The sequence below is a fragment of the Xenopus tropicalis genome, chromosome 7 (genome assembly GCF_000004195.4).
Source record: "Xenopus tropicalis strain Nigerian chromosome 7, UCB_Xtro_10.0, whole genome shotgun sequence".
NCBI classification, from domain to species: Eukaryota; Metazoa; Chordata; class Amphibia; order Anura; family Pipidae; genus Xenopus; species Xenopus tropicalis.
The window spans coordinates 27,325,381-27,345,795 of record NC_030683.2 but is presented as its reverse complement, the minus strand read 5'-3'; the positions used below and the strand labels follow the sequence as shown (position 1 = coordinate 27,345,795).

At 38.0% G+C, this 20,415-nt stretch overlaps 1 protein-coding gene across 1 annotated transcript in view; it reads left to right on the top strand.

The window, feature by feature from the left end:
* adgra1 (adhesion G protein-coupled receptor A1) overlaps positions 1–20,415 on the top strand; it is a 426,613-nt gene that overhangs the window by 132,406 nt on the left and 273,792 nt on the right. Inside the window, exon 12 of the mRNA XM_018095935.2 lies at positions 207–422. Within this exon, the coding sequence (XP_017951424.2) occupies positions 207–422 (216 nt within the window). The remainder of the gene's footprint in view (positions 1–206; positions 423–20,415) is intronic.

Here is a 20,415-nt window from a genome sequence, read left to right as displayed (position 1 = left end):
AGGTCAGAAACTAATAGAAACCAATCATGTTTTAGGTTTGGCAATTCTACAGTAGGTCCAATGTTAAAAGCAAATCTGATCGTTTTCTTTGGTTAAGTGCTAATGGGTGTGTAGCAACAGATACAATGCTGATGTTTTTTCTGTAAATAATCCCATTGCATATGTTGACATTACCAGTTTACTATTTCTTCATTATATTTTTACAGGTTTCTCTAAATATTGCTCTGGAGGCTGTTATAATCAAGCCAGCTAATTTCTTAGGTATGACCTGCATTGCCTACCAGAAAACATCTTCAAATTCGGTGAGACCACCAATCCATGGAAATGGCATTTTGGATGCGGAAAATACCAGAAATCAAAATTTAATTGTGAAGTGCAACAACGGTAATATCAGTGGCTCCCTGCTACATTTTTCTGCAAAAGTAAGTGGTTTTCAAACATAAACAAATGTACAGAAGGAATGTGTGTAGCCATATAGAATAGAGAAGCACTGGTCTGTACATTATACTACAGACTATTATACTACAGACCATAATACAGTACTACACATTTTGTAACTCATAGCTTACAGCAAACGTTATATTTGTAAATATTATCCACTCAGTCGGTGGCTCCCAAGTGTTGGCTGGAACACAGGGAAGGATTCCATGAATTACATTACAGATTTTCCCTTAGACTTAAATGGAGGATTCAAGTAATAAACCAGTGATAAACCACAAGAGAAAAGTATTGCTCATGGAACTGAATCTGGTTCATATTTGGGTATTTATTCTTCCTGAAGGCCCATGTTTAAGGTCAATTAGATGTTAGGTGGGCTCTTACTTGATGTTCTATCTATATACTAAAGGAGCGTTGGTAAAATGGCTGATAAAGCAACCTATTCAGATTCTGGTAACCTTGTTATAGTCTAAGGGGAGCCCTGGTCATGTACAGATGAAGCGCTGGGCATCCCAAAATGTGTCTGGTTACAACCAGTTGTGATATCACAAGATAACTATCTTAGTTAACCCAAACTGCAATGAAAAGGTTACCACTAGAAGCTCCTAGTGAGCTTATTCACTCAGTAAACATTGTAAAACCCAAAACAGGCACATTTGTGAACGTGCTTGCTGGAATGCCTTTGATCTTCTTCAATGTCACATGTGTTTTTTATGCTAATGAAGTGTTAGCTCTGGAGACTAGTCACAGATTATTTAAATGTGCAGAAGTGTAATGATCTATTCATATGGATGATGCCTTTGAATTACCGGTGAAAGTTAAAAGCTATAGGAGAAACACCAGTATGTGTTCTCTGGTTCCTCATATTGTGCGTATATAAATAACAGTAATATATATTAAAATAAAACCCATACCGTACATGTGCTCTTGTAGCTCAGTGAGTAAGTGAAGAGGTACAATGGGGTGTATGAATGTATTTATTTGTTTATATAGTACCAAAATTGCATGTAGTGCTTTACAAGGTGTGAACACAAACAGGGTATAGTTATAATAAGTTACCAGTATATACTCGAGTATAAGCTGATCCGAATATAAGCCGAGGTACCTAATTTTACCTAAGAAAACTGGAAAAACTTATTGACTCGAGTATAAGCCTAGGGTGGGAAATGCAACCGCTACTGCTAAGTTTTAATAATCAAAATAAATACCAATAAAATTACAGTAATTGGGCCATCAGTGGCGTATATGTTTTAAAATATTTATTTAAAAGAAAAACAGTAAACTAGCTTTGTAAGTGGAGAAGAGGTTCAACAAAAACAATATGAGTACTACCCCATGCTATTGCACATTGGCAAACTGGCAGCAGTCCCGAAATAAGGGGAAATAAGTATTGCAACTGGGAGTGGGCCAGGGCACTGGAAGGTCTGGTTGCGGGTGGCCTAATTTGCACACAAAGGACAGAGAGTGCTAGTCTGGAGGGACACATGGCACCCGACTCGAGTGTAAGCTGAAGGTGAGTTTTTCAGCACATTTTGGGTGCTGAAAAACTAGGCTTATACTCGAGTATATACAGTATGTTATACTAAGTAGAGAGGTTGCAAATTCAAACCGTTATAATTGTTTTATTTCTTAGATCACAATATTGTTTATTACTCTACTGCTAGATCTGTATATACAGTATATTATTTCCTGTGCAGGAGTAAACTGAATATAAAAATTACAGGAGGTATATAGTTCTAAGCATTTCAAAGTAGAGAATTGCTTACCCACAGTAAATAGATGGTCCAGGTGCTCAGGAGTAAACTGACACTACAGCTCCTTGCACCTTAATAAATGCTATAGTCAGGCACAATATTTGTGGCTAAACCCTGTATATATATCAGTTTCTTAAACTTGTTTGACAGTCTTGCTCTGGACTACAACTCTCAGAATTTGATAATCAGTAATGCCCAGTGAGGATTTCTGAACATTATTTCTCATTTCACTTTCTTTGTGTATTCAGTATGTGTGTTATAACCCTTTGAAGGCCTGGACTGCCAATCTGTGGATTCTGTCAAATGACAAAGGGGCTGCTATAAGATGCCGTAGTAGACAGTTGGGATTTATTGGGCCTGTGGTTGGGTTATTTGGGCCATGCAGTTATATCTTGATATTAGGGTTACCACTTAGATAGTAAGCTCTGTGGGGCAGGGACCTCCTTCCTACTGTGTCTCATACCACATGGCACTTACTCCCTGTGTATTTATACTTTTTTTATTGTATTTATTATAACACTTGTCCTCCCTGTGTGTAATTTTGTATATTATAAGATTGTACAGCGCTGCGTACCCTTGTACCCATAATGCCATTCTGCTTACCCTGAGCATTATGTCCTAGTAAAATAGTTTTCCATGTTCCAAACAACTTTTTTTTAAAAAAATGTATTCTACTGTTTCCCTAATTTTGCAACTCTGTATATGGTTTAGGGGGTCAACATATTTTTTGGTGTTTTTACCCAACAAAAAATGCATTAAATGTGTTGAATTGTCACTAGCTAAAGTTATCTCTGGGGCAATTTGTATGCACTAACTTCCTTTTGGGGTCTCTAAATGCCAGATACTTTGGTGATCCTATACACAATGGGCTTTCATATTTAGGATATTTTTTTGATACCTAATGCTATGTGGGAGATAAGGTGCTTGAAAGTGGAAGATTTAATGTGATGTTCAGGAATTTCATCAAAACCGCCAATTGTGGGAAAGCATTGCAACTCTGTAGTTTGGGGAAAAAATATATGAGTGCCCATTTTGAATTCACCAGAAAGGTGTATGGTTTAGTGGGAGGGGGGGGGTCAATGTATTTTTTTGTGTTTTTACCCCACAAAAATGCAGTAAATGTGTTGCATTTTCACTAGCAAAAGTTATTTCTGGGGCAATTTGTATGCACTAACTTCCTCACTTCTTCATATTTTAAGAAGCCGGATGCCAACTCCTATATAAATTATGGGAGTTGCCATCATCGACCAGAGCAAACTATAGAGAAAGCAAAAGATAAAGCAATGATAAACTGTTGATAGCAAAAGGGGATCACCAAGAAAGTAAAAAGATGCAGATAGTTATACAATTACGAAGCGGATTAAGAAAAATTGGGAGATATTAAAGCAAAATAAAAATCTAGAGCCCTTTATAGGAGATAAACCTAGAACAGTATTTAGATGTGCTAGTAACTTTAAAGAGATATTAGCTCCATCAAGATTAAGAGAGAATAAATTAAAGATAACAGAGAGAGAAATATAGGTATATTGTCTCCCTTAGTAGCAATGTTTAAGTGCAACAAATATGTCAGATGTAAATTAGTTCAGAAAGGTTATGTACGGTGTTCTTTATTATATCGGTAAAACTAAATGTGGGGGAACATGGAGGGGCCATAAAAAGATCGAAAATCATGCTTCAAAACAATAAACCAATTCCTGTTTTATATAAACATTATGCAGAGGTACATGGGGGGAAATTTGAGGGTACAAAAATTACTGTGATAAAGGGAATTTCTAATAATTACATGAAAAAAGAAGGAGATTTTAATCATTTATTGTTTAGGTTGGAACAGCAAATTATATTTGAATAGCAAACTAATAATTAAGGTTGAGGAGACTGCCTCATACAGATAAAAGCAAACAAAAGGAATTCTGGGAATTCTGCGCAAAGCTCTACAGACCGGTTTCGCCTTTCTTGAGGCTCATCAGTGTAGTGCAGGGTTTTCTGATCAACTTAGGTAGAGTCACTGTGTGGTTTCACAAACAAATCATTAAAGTTGAGGAGACTGCCTCATACAGATAAAAGCATTTATATGGGTTTATCCTATAGGCTAAATGCTCACCCATTGGGTTTAAAACAAAAGCCAGGATAATAGCTGATCAGATTCCCAACTACAGACCGGTTTCGCCTTTCTTGAGGTTCATCACTGTAGTGCAGGGTTTTCTAATCTTCAGTATCCTCTGCCTTTACGGTTTTCTGGCTTCCTTTGCAATCAGCCTTTTCAACAAGGAGCTCATAGTGATGGGACCTGCTATCTTTAAGGCTTCTGCTTGTTCTCCCTGCGGAGCGGCGAACAGTGAGAGATGGACCTGGACACACGGTGAGTAGTTCTAATAGCAGGGGTATTGCCCACAACCGCTGTTACATTCTGCATGATCCACGGTTATCTGCCTAGGTATTGGAGTGAGAAGTGCTGCGGCTTTACTTGCAATGAGACGCATATATGAAAAATCTATCCTGTAAGTAGAATTTTACGTGCGGTTATACACTAGTTAAATCGTATTACACCATTGTGCGTGTTTTATTATAATTGCAGAGTACCAATGGAACGTGGAGTGAGTTTCTGTACATAGGGCACCTTTGGAGGACTTTTACTTTATTCAAGTGGACTTTTGGATCCACGGTTTTGTGGTGCTGCTTAGTTTAATTTACTTTCTTTTTATTCATATAGCGCAGTGTTATATCATATTGTGTGCCTCACTAAATGTGCAAGTGCTTTATTTCTGTCTTTTATTCAAAGGCAAAGAAAACTAAGTCATTGGCCCTCCCACCCTCCCCATGCCAATAGACTGTTAGTTTTCTGTTTTCTTATTTCTTGTCTTCAATGTTAGTTCTTTTTTTTAGTTCCGTTATATAAAGTTCTCTTTCAAACAGTCAAAGGAATGTTATTGGACCCTGGTTGTATCCATACTTTGAATAGCCCAAAAACAGGCTTGTGGTCCGATTGTCTCATAAGTGAGCAGGAGCCATATTTAAGAACATGGATATCATCCTGATGCCGGCTCTTGTACATCACTCGATCAGTGTAGGAAGGCGTCCTCTGTTTCTTACTGGTGTCATAGTCATCGGATCCGATATTAAATCTATATGTGGGACGGAAATGGATTTCCCCTTCCTTAAATCCTTTGAATATAGAACCTTTAGTCACCTCTTCTGACAGCTGATCATACTGCAGGAGGGACCTCATGTCATTTTCTGGAAGGTTCTCTAGGATGGAATCAACTTCACTCCGACTCTTGCTCAAGCGGAAATTGAAGTCCCCAAACCAGAAGACTTCATCAAACCGGCTTGTTGCATCGTCGGGATCAGAGTAAATGGGGTTTGTGTCGGAAACATTTTTTGGGAGCTGCAGGTTTTTGATTATTTTCTCATAATTCTGGATTCTTTGCTTTACTTTGGAATCTCCTGCCGCAAAGTGGGCATTGATAAAAAGGAATGAGGTTCCAAAGAATGTAAATGAAGCAGCCAGAGCCCCTTTGGTCTTAATCATTGGGAAGAATCTCGTAGTGACAGTTGAACATTCAACCTCAGAGCAGAACCATGCGAGATCTCGCCTGATAAACAGAGACAGGTACAGGACACCGTGAGCTGCTGAGTGGAGCAAGACATAACGATGCCCCAGTGTCAGCTTCAGACGGTATTCCCATTCTTGCCTGTTGGGGCAGCCTTCTTGCACTCCGATAACATACAAGTCTTGTGCAGACTCGGCACCCAATGGAAACAGGAAATCATCCAGTCTCTCTGGAAGATCCTTTTTTCCATTCATATTCCAGGTGGCAATAAAGATCCTCAGATTTTTTTGTGGAAGATGTCGTTCCAGTTCATCTTCTCCAAGTAAGCCTTGACCAACCAAGAGCCTCTCTTCTAGTTGCCTCTTATGGCTGGTCTGGCTAGGAGAAACGCTAATGCGCTTTTTAGTGGTGTTACTGAAACACCAATCAATGGCTAGTCCGAAGATTAATACCAGGAGAGCAAAGAGATAAACTAGCAAGTTCTCGTCATTCTCCTCATCTTCGTCATTCTCTATGTCTTCATATTCTGGGTTTCCTTTGTGGAACTCCAGTGATGTGTGACGCGTATAAAGAAGCGCTGTGAATATCATTACTGATATTAGATGGGCCCAACCCATCCCCCTTCTATAGGGATGTCTCCAAAAACGGCCAACAGTCCAGTTAATGGCAACTGCCAATGTAAATACCATTAGGATAACTGATCCCAATGGGTAGATCTCTTCAATATCTGTATCTTTAACATTTCTAAATAATTCAAATTCTTCTGGTGTCAGGATGAATTTCTGGGTCAGTGAAGAGCGATCAGAGGAATGAAAACATTGTTCCAATAGGATAAGAAAAGCAATGAAAGGTGTGAAATTCATTGTTAGGGAAAGGTTGCTGAGCTCTAGTCAGCAGATGTTGTTCGAAGCAAGTCACCACTTCGAACTGAGCTCTGTGCTCAGTGTCGGGCTTTTATAGCCTGTTGTTGCCATGGTAACCGCATACTAATGAGCTTGTGTTTACTTATCAGTGATGTCACAATGCGGTTGCTATGGTGATCACACAAGAGAAACTAATCTTATCAGTGTTGCCATGGTGACCGCATACTAATTAGCTTGTGTTTACTTGTTGTTACTTATCAGTGATGTCATAATGCGGTTGCTATGGTGACCACACAATAGTAGCTAAACTACAAAAAAATATGTTTACTAGTATAGAAATGTCTTTAACCCTTTCACTGCCAGACAATTTTTGAATATTTTGTGATCTTTTAATTTAGGGACATTTTATGGGGCAATTTTAGTTTACCAAAGAAAACTATATATCATTTTATAGGTTTCAAAACATGATGGATTTTTTGCAATTCCATAACAAGATATTTGTTTCTAAAACACCAAAAGAATGAAGATAGAAAATATTTTCTATAATATGGACACATATATCATAACAGATTTCAAAAGTCCCATGTATATGGTTAGTGATTATTATGGGATAGATATGGTTAGTGATTATTATGGGATATATATGGTTGGTGATTATTATGGGATATATATGGTTAGTGATTATTATGGGATATATAGGGTTGGTGATTATTATGGGATATATATGGTTAGTGATTATTATGGGATATATTGGTTTGAGATTATTATGGGATATATTGGTTTGAGATTATTATGGGATATATTGGTTTGAGATTATTATGGGCTAGATATGGTTGGTGATTATTATGGGATATATTGGTTTGAGATTATTATGGGATATATTGGTTTGAGATTATTATGGGATACCTATGGTTGGTGATTATTATGGGATATATTGGAAAACTGCCATTTTAAGTACTAAGGGCCAACAGTTTTTCAGATTTTCAAATAGGCCACTTTATATGATATAATCTATCGGTTGGTTAAATATTCATTCTGGGGGTATAGTTTTCCTTTAAAGAAGGAATAATGTCCTTCCAGTGAACATAGCTATATAATCCCATTTTTAAGGCTCTCCCTTGTAAAGCTGCCAGCAATTACATACATGCCAACCAATTCCTTTAAAAATGGCAAGCATATGCAATATATATAATGCACGGCATCCTGTTCCATTCTATTAAAACAAGCTGTTCAAGGGCATGGAAGTCATAGGAGGGATCAAGCCAATATATATACAGTAGAGAATGTAAATAAGTCTCACTAATATATTAGTATATGCTGACTTGTACCCCGTTTTATTCATGTACCCTCCAATGGTCGTATGTTTCCCATCAGAATGGGGCATATTACAGTTATAAAAAATACTAGCTACTTTAGTGTATATTATTATACAATAATGATTTTAAAGAGAAGCCTGGGTAATTTATTGCAAACTTTTGTGTTCTACTTTCCTGCACTATGCACTGTCACTTCTCAAACTGCTGAAATCTATAATTAGGATTTGTCAGCACCTAATGAAGACTTGCATGCTTTTTGACAATCTTGACAAACACGGGCTTAATGTCTGTTAAACCCTGAAAACTCAGAGATTTTCCATACGTTTATGAGTTATGATAAGTTAACGCTGTCGGGTTCATATGTTCTTCTTCTTATATGATCCTCCACTTGGTACATACAATGCTTGCCCACAGTTAGTAAGACACTCTTGAATTTGAAGAAATATCTTACCTGGCCCCAAAGTTCCCGTTGGACCTGACTAGAACCATTCAGATTCACTAAGGATATTAATCAGACAGCTTTATTTTGGGTATACATGAATACTGAGTATTACAACACTGAATATTAGATAATAGCTCATGTATTGTGAAAGCTCACAATTATGATGCTGAGGGACGTTTTCCAGTTTTACTATTTACCCATTTCTTCCTTTATGGGGCAGATCCAATGCCATCATCACCTTTGTTCTAGTATAATTGTGTTTCTCCATTATAAGGAAAAGACTGGGGGAAAAATAGAATAACCAGTGTAAATGCTTATAGCATACATATAAAACATCAGTATTTTTCATAATGATTCATTATTAGCTAACATGGATATGGGGGCTGTTATCCAGAATGCTCAGGACCTAAGGTTTTCAAGATAAGGATTTGTTCTGTAATTTGGATCACTATCCTTTGTCTTTTGACAGATCACAGTTTAGGGGAAAACATGCGCAAAACAACCATTTGCAGAAAAAACATGCACTGCGTAAAACGTTATAAATGACCCCCATAATGAGCTAATGTTTCTATGGTAAATGTTGCAGCCTCAAGAGCAGTGATCACCAATCTGTGGGCAGGGTCCCCTGCAGGTGCTTGGCACAGTGGTGGGGGAGGCTCAGTTTGATGGCCAATTAGGATGAGGTTTGGTGGCAATGTCTATTTTCTGTCCTAGATATACCTAAAAGACAAGCTTGAAGGAACATTAGAGGTAAAAAAAATTAGGGGTAAAAACTTATCTGTTGTCTTAAATATCCTTGGAAATATGGCTAAAAGACTGATATTTTCATATACAGGTATAGAATCAGTTATTCAGAAAACTTTGAATTACGGGAAGGCCATCTCTCATTGAGTCCATTTTAAACAAATAATTGAAATATTTAAAAATGTATTCTCTTTTCTCTGTAATAATAAAACAGTACCTTGTACTTGATCCCAACTAAGATATAATTAATCATTATTGGGGGCAGAACAGCCCTATTGGGTTTATTTCATGGTTAAATGATTCCCTTTTCTCTGTAATAATAAAACAGTACCTGTACTTGATCCCAACTAAGATATAATTACCCCTTATTGGGGCAGAACAGCCCTATTGGGTTTATTTAATGGTTAAATGATTCCCTTTTCTCTGTAATAATAAAACAGTACCTGTTCTTGATCCCAACTAAGATATAATTACCCCTTATTGGGGGCAGAACAGCCCTATTGGGTTTATTTAATGGTTAAATGATTCCCTTTTCTCTGTAATAATAAAACAGTACCTGTACTTGATCCCAACTAAGATATAATTACCCCTTATTGGGGGCAGAACAGTCCTATTGGGTTTATTTAATGGTTAAATGATTCCCTTTTCTCTGTAATAATAAAACAGTACCTGTACTTGATCCCAACTAAGATATAATTACCCCTTATTGGGGGCAGAACAGCCCTATTGGGTTTATTTAATGGTTAAATGATTCCCTTTTCTCTGTAATAATAAAACAGTACCTGTACTTGATCCCAACTAAGATATAATTACCCCTTATTGGGGGCAGAACAGCCCTATTGGGTTTATTTAATGGTTAAATGATTCCCTTTTCTCTGTAATAATAAAACAGTACCTGTGCTTGATCCCAACTATCATTAATCCTTATTGGATGCAAAACAATTCTATAGTATAATTAAAGTATGGAGATACAAATTATGGTACTATCCCTTATCTGGAAAAGCCTAGGTTCTGAAAATTCTGGATAACAGGTCCCATACCTGTACCTGTAACCTTGTTATAAGCTAATCTTGGACCCCCAAGGGGGCTTGAACAGAAACAGTATTACAACAGCTGCTCTAAAGATTATGGGTTCACATAAATGTCTTATTCTTATTGCTTTTAAAGTCAAATAGTCAGCTCAATACCTGCAGACTGACAGTAATAAGAATCCATCTATCTATGCACCATGAATCATGTGACTGTTCTGTTTCTCTAGATTGAAGTTCTTTGAGCTGTTCCTGATCAATCACCCACAGATGTAGTTCTACAGCCTATGCCACAGGCTGCTATTCCTAGTTCTCTGTAGTTACAGCTAAATCTGAAAGTAATGGGACAACATTCGCTCCGAACAGTAGTCAAAAAAAAAATATCAAATCCTCTTATACTTTGTTCTTCCCTCGTATAAAGCAGACATCTTTTTTTTTTTTAGGGTAAAACAGGGTTTTTTGTTCACTTTTTTATCTGTTTTTCAGATGTTTCTCAGCAACACAATCTGGCAAAAGATAGCAGATAAGAGTTCTATGTCCAAATCATAGATTTTTCAATTGTTCACCTCCTCTGAGCCTGGGCACTCCAAACTTTTAGTGCAGCTTCCAAAAAAACTCTCTTTGTGTTTAGAATTGGTAATTGCTTCCATGAGAAATAAAGGTTACTGTTATATACAGCACTCAAGTATATGCAACATTCCTGGCCTTTAGAATGTTCCTTCCGTGCCCCACCTATATTAAGGTTATCATAATTCTGCTGAAAGTGCAATGGCTGGCTATCTAAAGCAGATAGGATAAATATCCTCTTTTTTTTTACTGTTTTCCCTGAGTTTTGATTTTCAAATGTTTTCAATTAAAATAGTTCCAGAAACTGGAGTCTAGATAAAATACACTGTCTTAGGCACAGTCAGCACAGGCAATGCCAACATTTATGTGTACTGCAGGCCTTCTGGCTCCGATGACTAAACATTTTTAATCAGTGCTTTTATTTTTCAGAAAACTCTGATAAATGATCTCAGCACCTTTAAAATGATCATTATGTTGTGATCATCAGGCTGTTTCCTCTATAAGTGATATTCCCAAGTCAGATGACACATACTTTTCCTGCTCATAATTATTTAATGGAGGAGGGGGGGGGGTGCCTGAGACACGTGTAGGAGGCAGATATTTTGTGGCTAGTTGTATGAGAAGTAAATGTATGTATTCATGTAAAGCACTGGAACATTTATATATTTAAGCACAGTGTATTAGATGACCTTAAAGAGTCCTGTGTTTAGAAATTCAATATTATAAATTGTGCATGAGGAATGAATATATTGAATCTATAGAAAGCTAAAAACTTCCTGTTGGGTTTCCTGTCTTTATAAGTTTTTGAGGTTGTTTTTGTATCAAGGATCCCCAAACTGCAATCTAAAAAATGATTACTAGTTAGACTTAATTGTTTCTTTCTTTCCCTGTTTATTTTCCCCTATTTATTTTAGCTTTCAATGCCTGATTTTGGTAGTCTTTATAGCAGCTGCCTGGTACTAAGCGATGTTACTTTTATTTCTGATCTTCAGACCCAGTCCCTCATATTGTTCCAACACTTTCTGTAACTAGCTGTTAGGAGCACCCTTTCAGATCCAAGATGGCGCACACAGCCCACAATGTCACACTGGCGCATTGCGTAGTTATGTGGCACTGTGTGATGTCATTGCGTTGTGCTTCATCGCAAAAATTCTAAGTTGATGTCAGAAACTCAGGTTTCATGCCCAATATATATATATAGGTCATACTCTGTGAGTTCCTGGGTGCGCCTAGATTACTATTTTGACTTCTGGCTCCTGAGTTTCTACCTTGATTCCATATTGATTGCTGCCTGTCCTGATATTTTGCCTGAATAGAACTTTTAGCTTTCTTAATCCTTTAGATACAGCGAATTGGACTATCTGTACACAGCTTCCTTCAATGTCATGATTAACAAAAATTACTAAAAGCTGTCCCAATTCTCCATACTATTATACTTCATTTATAAGATAGTTTAAAGCAACCTTCTGCTCCCTATCACTCAGGCAAAACTTTTCCCTTGTCATTGTGCTCTTCTTCCTGAATATATAAGGATGTGGGGGCCAATTTATAATTGACTGTGTTTTTGTGCCACCTTAGGGCCTTAATCAAGCTTGAAATTACACTGGAGCTCTCCTTGCCGTTGATGTTCTGTGTGCCTACACTCCTCCCATACTACTCCTGTGAAGATGTCTCTTGCACTCCATCAATTATGTCTGGTACATCAGATGTAATCAAGGTAGCAAGGAGACACTGTCACGCATGTACACAGAGGTTTTTTATCAGATGTGAAATAGAGTGAAGGGTACAAAGACCTTCAAAGCCAAGGAGACTTTCAGTACTTACCTTAGTCAAGAACAGAGCTAGGAGGGAGGGGCTGCACAGTGAGAGAGGGAGACACTGAGCTGGCAATTGAAGCAGTTTTGATTGGATAACAGACAAGACTGACTTGGACACTAAATTTAATACAATTGTAATAGTAAGAAAAATGATGATATTCCCCTTTAATTCCTGTGTTTTGTGCTAGGATAAGGATAGGATACGCACTGATGCATGCATATTGGATATTGTACCTTAGGGGGCAATATATTATTATATGTTCAGTAAAAATTGCTTGCTTGTCACTGTCCAGACACTGAGAAAAACACAGTTGCTGCAGAAATAATTCACTAATAGACCCAACAGGCATTCACTTGCCTTCTCTAAAGTCTTTTCTGCCAAATTAGTTCACTATTCGGAACCCAATCTCAAGAGTCGATAAGGCTACAGGTTTTTGGCATCTCTTTTGCTGAGAAAAATGAAAAGACCAAAGCCTTTTTATTGTGACTCATAACATAATTAGTCATTTAACACAGGGCGCCATCTGATCTTTTAACCAGGTCACAGAACAGAATGTTTCTCTGGCTGCCTGTTGTCCTCATTATGATCTGGCCATATCATTCTTTTGAACAGGGATGGAACTCAAATAAGGTCTCTTGTTTACTCTGGTTTGAGTGCTAAAGTATTGGTGCCAACCTCCTTGGCTCTACTGACCTCTATTAGAATTGATTTTTCTGCAGTGGATCTAGTATCAGGGCAGGTCATGATGTTACACACTAAATAACAGCTTCAACGTGGAAATATTGTAGGGATGTTGCATCTGGCAGAGGAACCAGGAATTAACTATGAACCTACTGAGCTCTATGGTAATAGAATTTTGAATAATAATAGAAAAGATACATCATGTTCGGTTGTTAACCAGAGAGCTCTCTCAACAGGTCATCTAGAAAATGACTCCTAATGTGAGAGTCAAAAATGAGTCACTTACTTTGCACTGTGATGGGGTGGCGATGGATGCTTTCTGATGGTGGCGTTAGGTTCAAGAGTTCAGTGTCAATGTACTTATAATTCTAGTTATGCTATGCCGGACCAAGCTGTGCCCTGACACATTATCTTGCTCTGTAATTATATGCTACATGGCAGAGGAGTCCGAGCGCTAAATTTATTTTGCATTGTATAACAAGAATATCAGCGGTTAATGAGTCATAAACATCATAGGCTTGACAACTAAAGAGAAGGTGGCAGAAGAGAACATACCATAATTGTGAGCAGAGATCGAGCAGGATTCGGATACCGTTAGCGAATTGTGATAATGAATCAATTTGTCTCTTTTGTTAACTTTCTTGTTTGTTTGTTTTTTCTGCAGAAAGTCTTTGTTTGACCTTATCAGACACTATCAGAGTATAATTATAGTATTTTAGTCCAAACATTTTTCTTTCCTCATCATAGAAATTACACTGAGCACATTAACTAATTAAATGTTTCCGTCCCAGTCGAATGTGTGTTGTTTTATACAGTTAGTTTCAACGACGATACATGGGGGTGAGCAGCAAAGAGTAAATTATTCATTGCTGGAAGGGATGATAGTTCCATTGCCTGGAGCACCAACTATTAAAAGCTAACAACAAAAATCCTGCATGCATTCCATTTCGATGGCTGCATAATTTGCTTCTCAGCAGAATATTTACCCAATATCTGCCCGTACTATACTTCTTTTATTCTGCTACAGTAACCTGCTGACAACCCCTGCGAAAAGAATTGGAAACAAAGACAGATGGATAGATAGAGGGGCTTGGGTGGGGCGGAAAAATAGAGAGAATTGGAAAGGAAGCAAGCAGATATGAGACACTGGATAGTGAAAATATATGTGTTCCAAGTCTATTTGCAATTGGTGTCCACATTTTTCCTTTATTTTTTTCTCTTATGAAGCTCTACAGGGAAATTAAATAGATGAATAGCTGGCATGGATAATGATACTGGCAACCAGGCAGTAGAATGAGTCACTGAAAGATGTATAGGATATAACCTAAATAATGAGATAAGAAATGAATAATAATAATAAGTATCCACCTAATCCATCGGCTTTATGACTTATAAGGTTAGGGTTCCTAGAGTTACTCAGGCTCCTTTACCAACATGGGACATGGTGCTAAGTGCAATTTTTTATATGCAAAATAAGGAGAATTTTTTAACCATAATGTAGCGTTTTTGAATTCCAGAATTCCAGCATAAAGTTGTGTACATAGTAGCTGTGTCCAATACAGTGGCAAAAGTAGTGACCATTTGGTAAATCATGCACAAGATTCTGCATGATTTGAGTTATAATGGTGTCAATTCCAGCACACTGCCAACTAACATATGATTTGTTTGGTGCCAGTCAGTAATTAGTGTTGGACTGGAATGTCCTGGGCCCACTAGGGCTGCTAACTCAAGGGCCTGCTACCACCATCCCCATTGCAAACTCCTGTCTGTGTTAGCGGCACCCATCCCATCACTGTGTTCCTTTTATGGCCTCCCTCCTTGTAACATGTTGCCTCAATCTGAGGAGTACCTGCAGATCCTGATAAGGAATGGACTTGGGTTGCTTGGACCGGGTTTTCTCCCGGTGTCCAATAATGTCAGTAATGCCTACTACTACAATGAACTAGTGGAACCATGGAACTGCCACCATGTCCAGGCTGATGGTAATTCCAGGGTTCCCTTGTGTCAGTGAGTGCCCTTGCACACAATTCATCAGCAGGCTAGGCAGGTGCCACAGTGCTCCCTTCAAGTCCTACCAAGTGCAAGAAGCATGTACAGGTATGGGACCTGTTATCCAGAATGCTCGGGACCTGGGGTTTTCCGAATAAGGGGTCTTTCCGTAATTCAGATCTCCTACATTAAGCCTGCTAAAAAAAATTATTTAAACAGTAATTAAACCCAATAGGACTGTTTTGCCCCAATAAGGATTAATTGTATCTTACTTGGGATCAAGTACAGGTACTGGTTTATTATTACAGAGAAAAGGGAATCATGTAACCATTAAATAAACCCAATAGGGCTGTTCTGCCCCCAATAAGGGGTAATTATATCTTAGTTGGGATCAAGTACAGGTACTGTTTTATTATTACAGAGAAAAGGGAATCATTTAACCATTAAATAAACCCAATAGGGCTGTTCTGCCCCAATAAGGGGTAATTATATCTTAGTTGGGATCAAGTACAGGTACTGTTTTATTATTACAGAGAAAAGGGAATCATTTAACCATTAAATAAACCCAATAGGGCTGTTCTGCCCCCAATAAGGGGTAATTATATCTTAGTTGGGATCAAGTACAGGTACTGGTTTATTATTACAGGGAAAAAAGGAAATAATTTTTAGAAATTTAAATTATTTGATTAAAATGGAGTCTATGGGAGATTGCCTTTCCGTAATTCAGAACTTTCTGGATAATGGGTTTCCGGATAAGGGGTCCAATACCTGTATAGGCTCAAGTACCACTAAGATTGTCGTCAATGCACTCTTGCTTTTTGCACTTGTGCTTGCGATAGTGAATGAGCCTGTAGACCTGGAGTAAGTTCCATACAGATCTGTCTGTTAACAAAAATCCACTCACTGTAGTTTCCTACAGCTTTCTGGTTGATACCTGTAGAGACTTCAGATTGTCTTTGCAGGTGTATTGCCAATGGCATGCCACTGTTATGCCCCCTAGCTTCAAATATACCATTCTTCCACTTGGCAACAGGGGGCAGCAACTGCTAGGCATGATAAATACACAGTAGTTACTCCATTTACATCATTGGTGTAACATGGGGACGTCTTTATGAGCCTTTGGAGGACTGTGCCTACACTTAGCACTACCTGTCATAGCACTGTATGATATTTATCAGTCCGGACATGTACAAAAAATTCATCTTGCACTGGGAGACATGAAGAAAACTTTATCACAGAATCCCAATACACTCTGACAACAAGAAGAGATTTTAATTGATTTGCGTGATGGTGCCCTTGCAATTATTGATTCCCCCTTTCTTATAACTACAGAATGTTTGGGTAATATTTCATGAACATAATTTAGTGGATGTCAATTTACATGGCAAAATGGCCTTATGCTCATTAAGCATACTAGTTATTGTCTAGAAGTACAGGGTTTTATTTATTTACTTTAGTTAAAGAGGAAATTAAAGGGATAGTCCACTTCTTGAAATAAGCTCATTCAGTTGGACTATTGTAAATAAGGTTATTAAACTGAGCTTCCAAAATATATACATATTTTTTTAAACAGAAACACACCTAATTCCTCAGATTAAAAGAAAACCATAAGGCCACAAACTTCACAAGGGCAATTTCTCCACCCCAAAGTTTATCTCTCAACTTTTTGATAAATCAGACCTTTAATGATATCATTTGGCAATGTCAGACAGAGAGATTAACTGGACAATACAGAATGCCTATGGGGAGAAACTGAGGAATGACAGTTAGGATGTAGGGAACCAGAGAGACTAAAGGCAAACTATACCTCCGAACAATATAGGTATTGTATAAAACAGCTCCATGTAAATCCATGTAAATTCATCTAAATCAGGGGTCCCCAACCTTTCTTACTTGTGAGCCACAGTCAAATGTAAAAAGACTTGGAGAGCAACACAAGCACCATAAAAGTTCATGGAGGAGCCAAATAAGGGCTAAGATTGGCTATTAGGCATCCTCTATGCACACTATCAGCTTACAGGGGGCTTTATTTGGTAGTAAATCTTGTTTTTATTCAACCAAAACTTGCCTCCAAGTCAGGAATTCAAAAATAACTCCCTGGTTTGGGGGCACTGAGAGCAACATCCAAGGGGTTGGTGAGCAACATGTTGCCCCCGAGCCACTGGTTGGGGATCACTGATCTAAATGATCCATTTTCACAAAATATACGTTTTAGTAGTATGTGCCATTGGGTAATCCTAAATAGACAATTGCCATTTTAAGAATTAAGGGCCGCCCCCTGGGATCATAAGATTCACAGTGCACACAAACAAGCCAAGGCACACATACATGCTAGGCCCCATCAGCCAATTAATGGGCAGAGTTCTGTCTTTTACTCCCACACTTCTTCCTGTTACAGTTAGAGCTTCATTATTTCCTGTCAGGTGATCTCAGAGGGAGCACACAGCCCATCATAAAATGGTGGATCAAAAGAAAAGATGTAAAAGGGCAATATTTACTGATAAAGATACTCCAACTTGGTAATATTCTTTAAAAGGCCAGTTATATGATATTACTATCTGGTTAAGTATTCATTCTGGTGGTATATTTTTCCTTTAAGAAATAGGAATGATGGGTGTTGTGGTTTGCATAAGGTTTTTATGGATTAAAAGAGGAAGAAATGAAGTGGGGGCTCCTTTTTACCTTAAATAACTTCTGCCCGCCGTCCCCAGAGCAGGGTAGTGGGGGATGTTTAATGGCTTATGGGTTATAGGGGTCAGCCCTCGGGCCAAAGTGATGGTAGGGGCCTGGTGGAAATGGCATGAGTATGAAGGAAGGTAACGCCTATGACTGACAACAGGGTTAAATCTTGGACATAAGGTTCAAATTTAGCAACCCTAGTTCCAGTGTGTTATTTTAATGAAAGGAGGGAGGTTGATGTTGTTTCAAGGGGCCTGCCAAATTGATGCTGCCCCTGTCAAGAACTTATAATCAGTGGTGATCCAAAGGCAATCAATTATTATATATAATATTTTGAACAGCCATCATCCTCCAAAGCAAGTAAGACTCAACTAAATATATATGGTAATAATAGCAGCAAATATTTCATTTTGGGTTCAGAAGAATTAATATCATACTTCCCAAGGGTAGAAAAGTTCCTGTCATTGTCTGGTTGCAAATGGCTACTCTTCCTTGTGATTAATAAACAGCCTTCCCTGGCTCTGTAGAACAACAGTGACATCATGTGGCCTTTTAAACCTCCCGAGTCAATAATATTCTATGGTCATTTATAAATTAACTCTGCCGACTGTTACCTTTCTTGTCTTCAGCGCAAAAATGGTGTATTTTGCATGCTAATGTATTTAAAAAAACAGCAGTCTGATTTGTATTTAGCAATGTATAAGTGCAGTAATGAATAAATGCGGCTAGGTGCTTTGTGGTGTTATGTTTAACACAGGCTGAACAGTAACTTGGCTTTATTCCTGCATCTGCTGGAAAATTTGAATCATAGCAGTGAAATGCTTATCTTTATCTCTGCTTAGTTGCTGAAAAATTACAACAGCATTTACCAGAACTCTGAAGGTGCATTTATATTGGCGGCATAGGCTGTTTGTGTTACGCAAAGCCCTTTTCCAAAGCGATGTAGGTTTTAAGAGGAAAAACATTTACATTTGAAAAGAAGACTAAACAGTGTAAATAAACGGATAGGCAAAAAAAAAAAGATGTAAAAGATGGGAAGAGTTGTAGAATCCTAGCTGACTAAACAGCAACCAAGGTTTTCTTTTACACGGAGAATGTTATAATGTTAATAGTGTTTTAATAGCTTACTTAGGGACCCTTTGCTAAATTATCATTTGGGCTACTTTCCTGTACTAACAGATAGCAGAGTACCCTATAGCACACCCTCATAGCACAAATGCCTCTGGGCACAGTCAAATAATTTCCCGATGTTCCATTAACAGAAGCCCATGAGTAGGCCAGCATAAAAAAAGTTTAAACCTTTTGTAGGCCAAAAAGAACTTAGCCTATTAGCTAGGTTATGTGAGTTCCTACATATCTGTAGAGGTCATTTACAAACCCAGGGGGTGCAAGTGTGCAGCCTTAGGTGCCCTTTGACAGCAATTACACCCTTTGGGATTGTAGTTGTCAGCACAGAACACCATATTGGAAATCTGATGCTCCCTGCAGAGAACAGCATCAGGAGACTGGACCATCCTACCAGGGCCCAGATGTGGGCTGCACCTTCTTCCACTTGTAAGCACACCTTTTGCTTTGCTTGTTGTCCATTTCTTATGAATGTTAAGCTTAGCTACTTAACAGTAGCCTAGAGCACACTGAGCATGTGCAGTGCCACTGATCCTCAAAAGGTGGCCTAAAAAGGTCCGAGATGGGGAGATGCTGTGGCCACATTTGCAGACCTGGATCATTACATAGTAACATAGTAACATAGTAAGTTAGGTTAAAAAAAGACGTACGTCTATCATGTTCAACCATAATGCCTATATACAACCTGCCTAACTGCTAGTTGATCCAGAGGAAGGCGAAAAACCCCATCTGAAGCCTCTCTAATTTGCCGCAGAGGGGAAAAAATTCCTTTCCTTTCAATATGGCAATGTTACAAGGATTACTTTACTTACTTTAACTTGTTGAGTCATCATGACATAACATTTTTGTGCTTTTAACTACATTCTGGTTTATCCATAGTTAAAGTCTAATGGACAACTTAATCAAATATTTTATGGGGAATCTGCCAGCATTTCCCCTGTTTATGTAATCCATACTGATCCGTAGGGATCAATCTCAACTGGAACAATTCAGAATGATTGGTTCCAAATCAATACAATTCAGTCACTTATTATGTCAGATGATAAATCCCAAAGTAGATTGATTGGAATCAGTTATTACATAACAATCTGTAATGAATGTGGCTGTAAGTCTCTGTTCCTAAAGCTTAAAGATAACTGATTAGTCTCTGTTACTTCTTTGTTTCTGATCTTTGGACTGCACTAACATTTCTGATTGTCTCTCCAACAAATTACCCATAGCTATGCTTGAATGTTCTTCTGCTGTTTTGTCTAGTCCTTATATTTTCCAGATAAGCTGAATATTGTGGACATTCAGCTACTACATGTAATTTAGGTAGAAGCAGTATACTATGGAATACACTTGTAGTGTCTTTCCTTACTTTTTCTACATTCAGGCTATTTCTGTCATCAGAAATAGCGTGAATGTAAAACAATGCTAG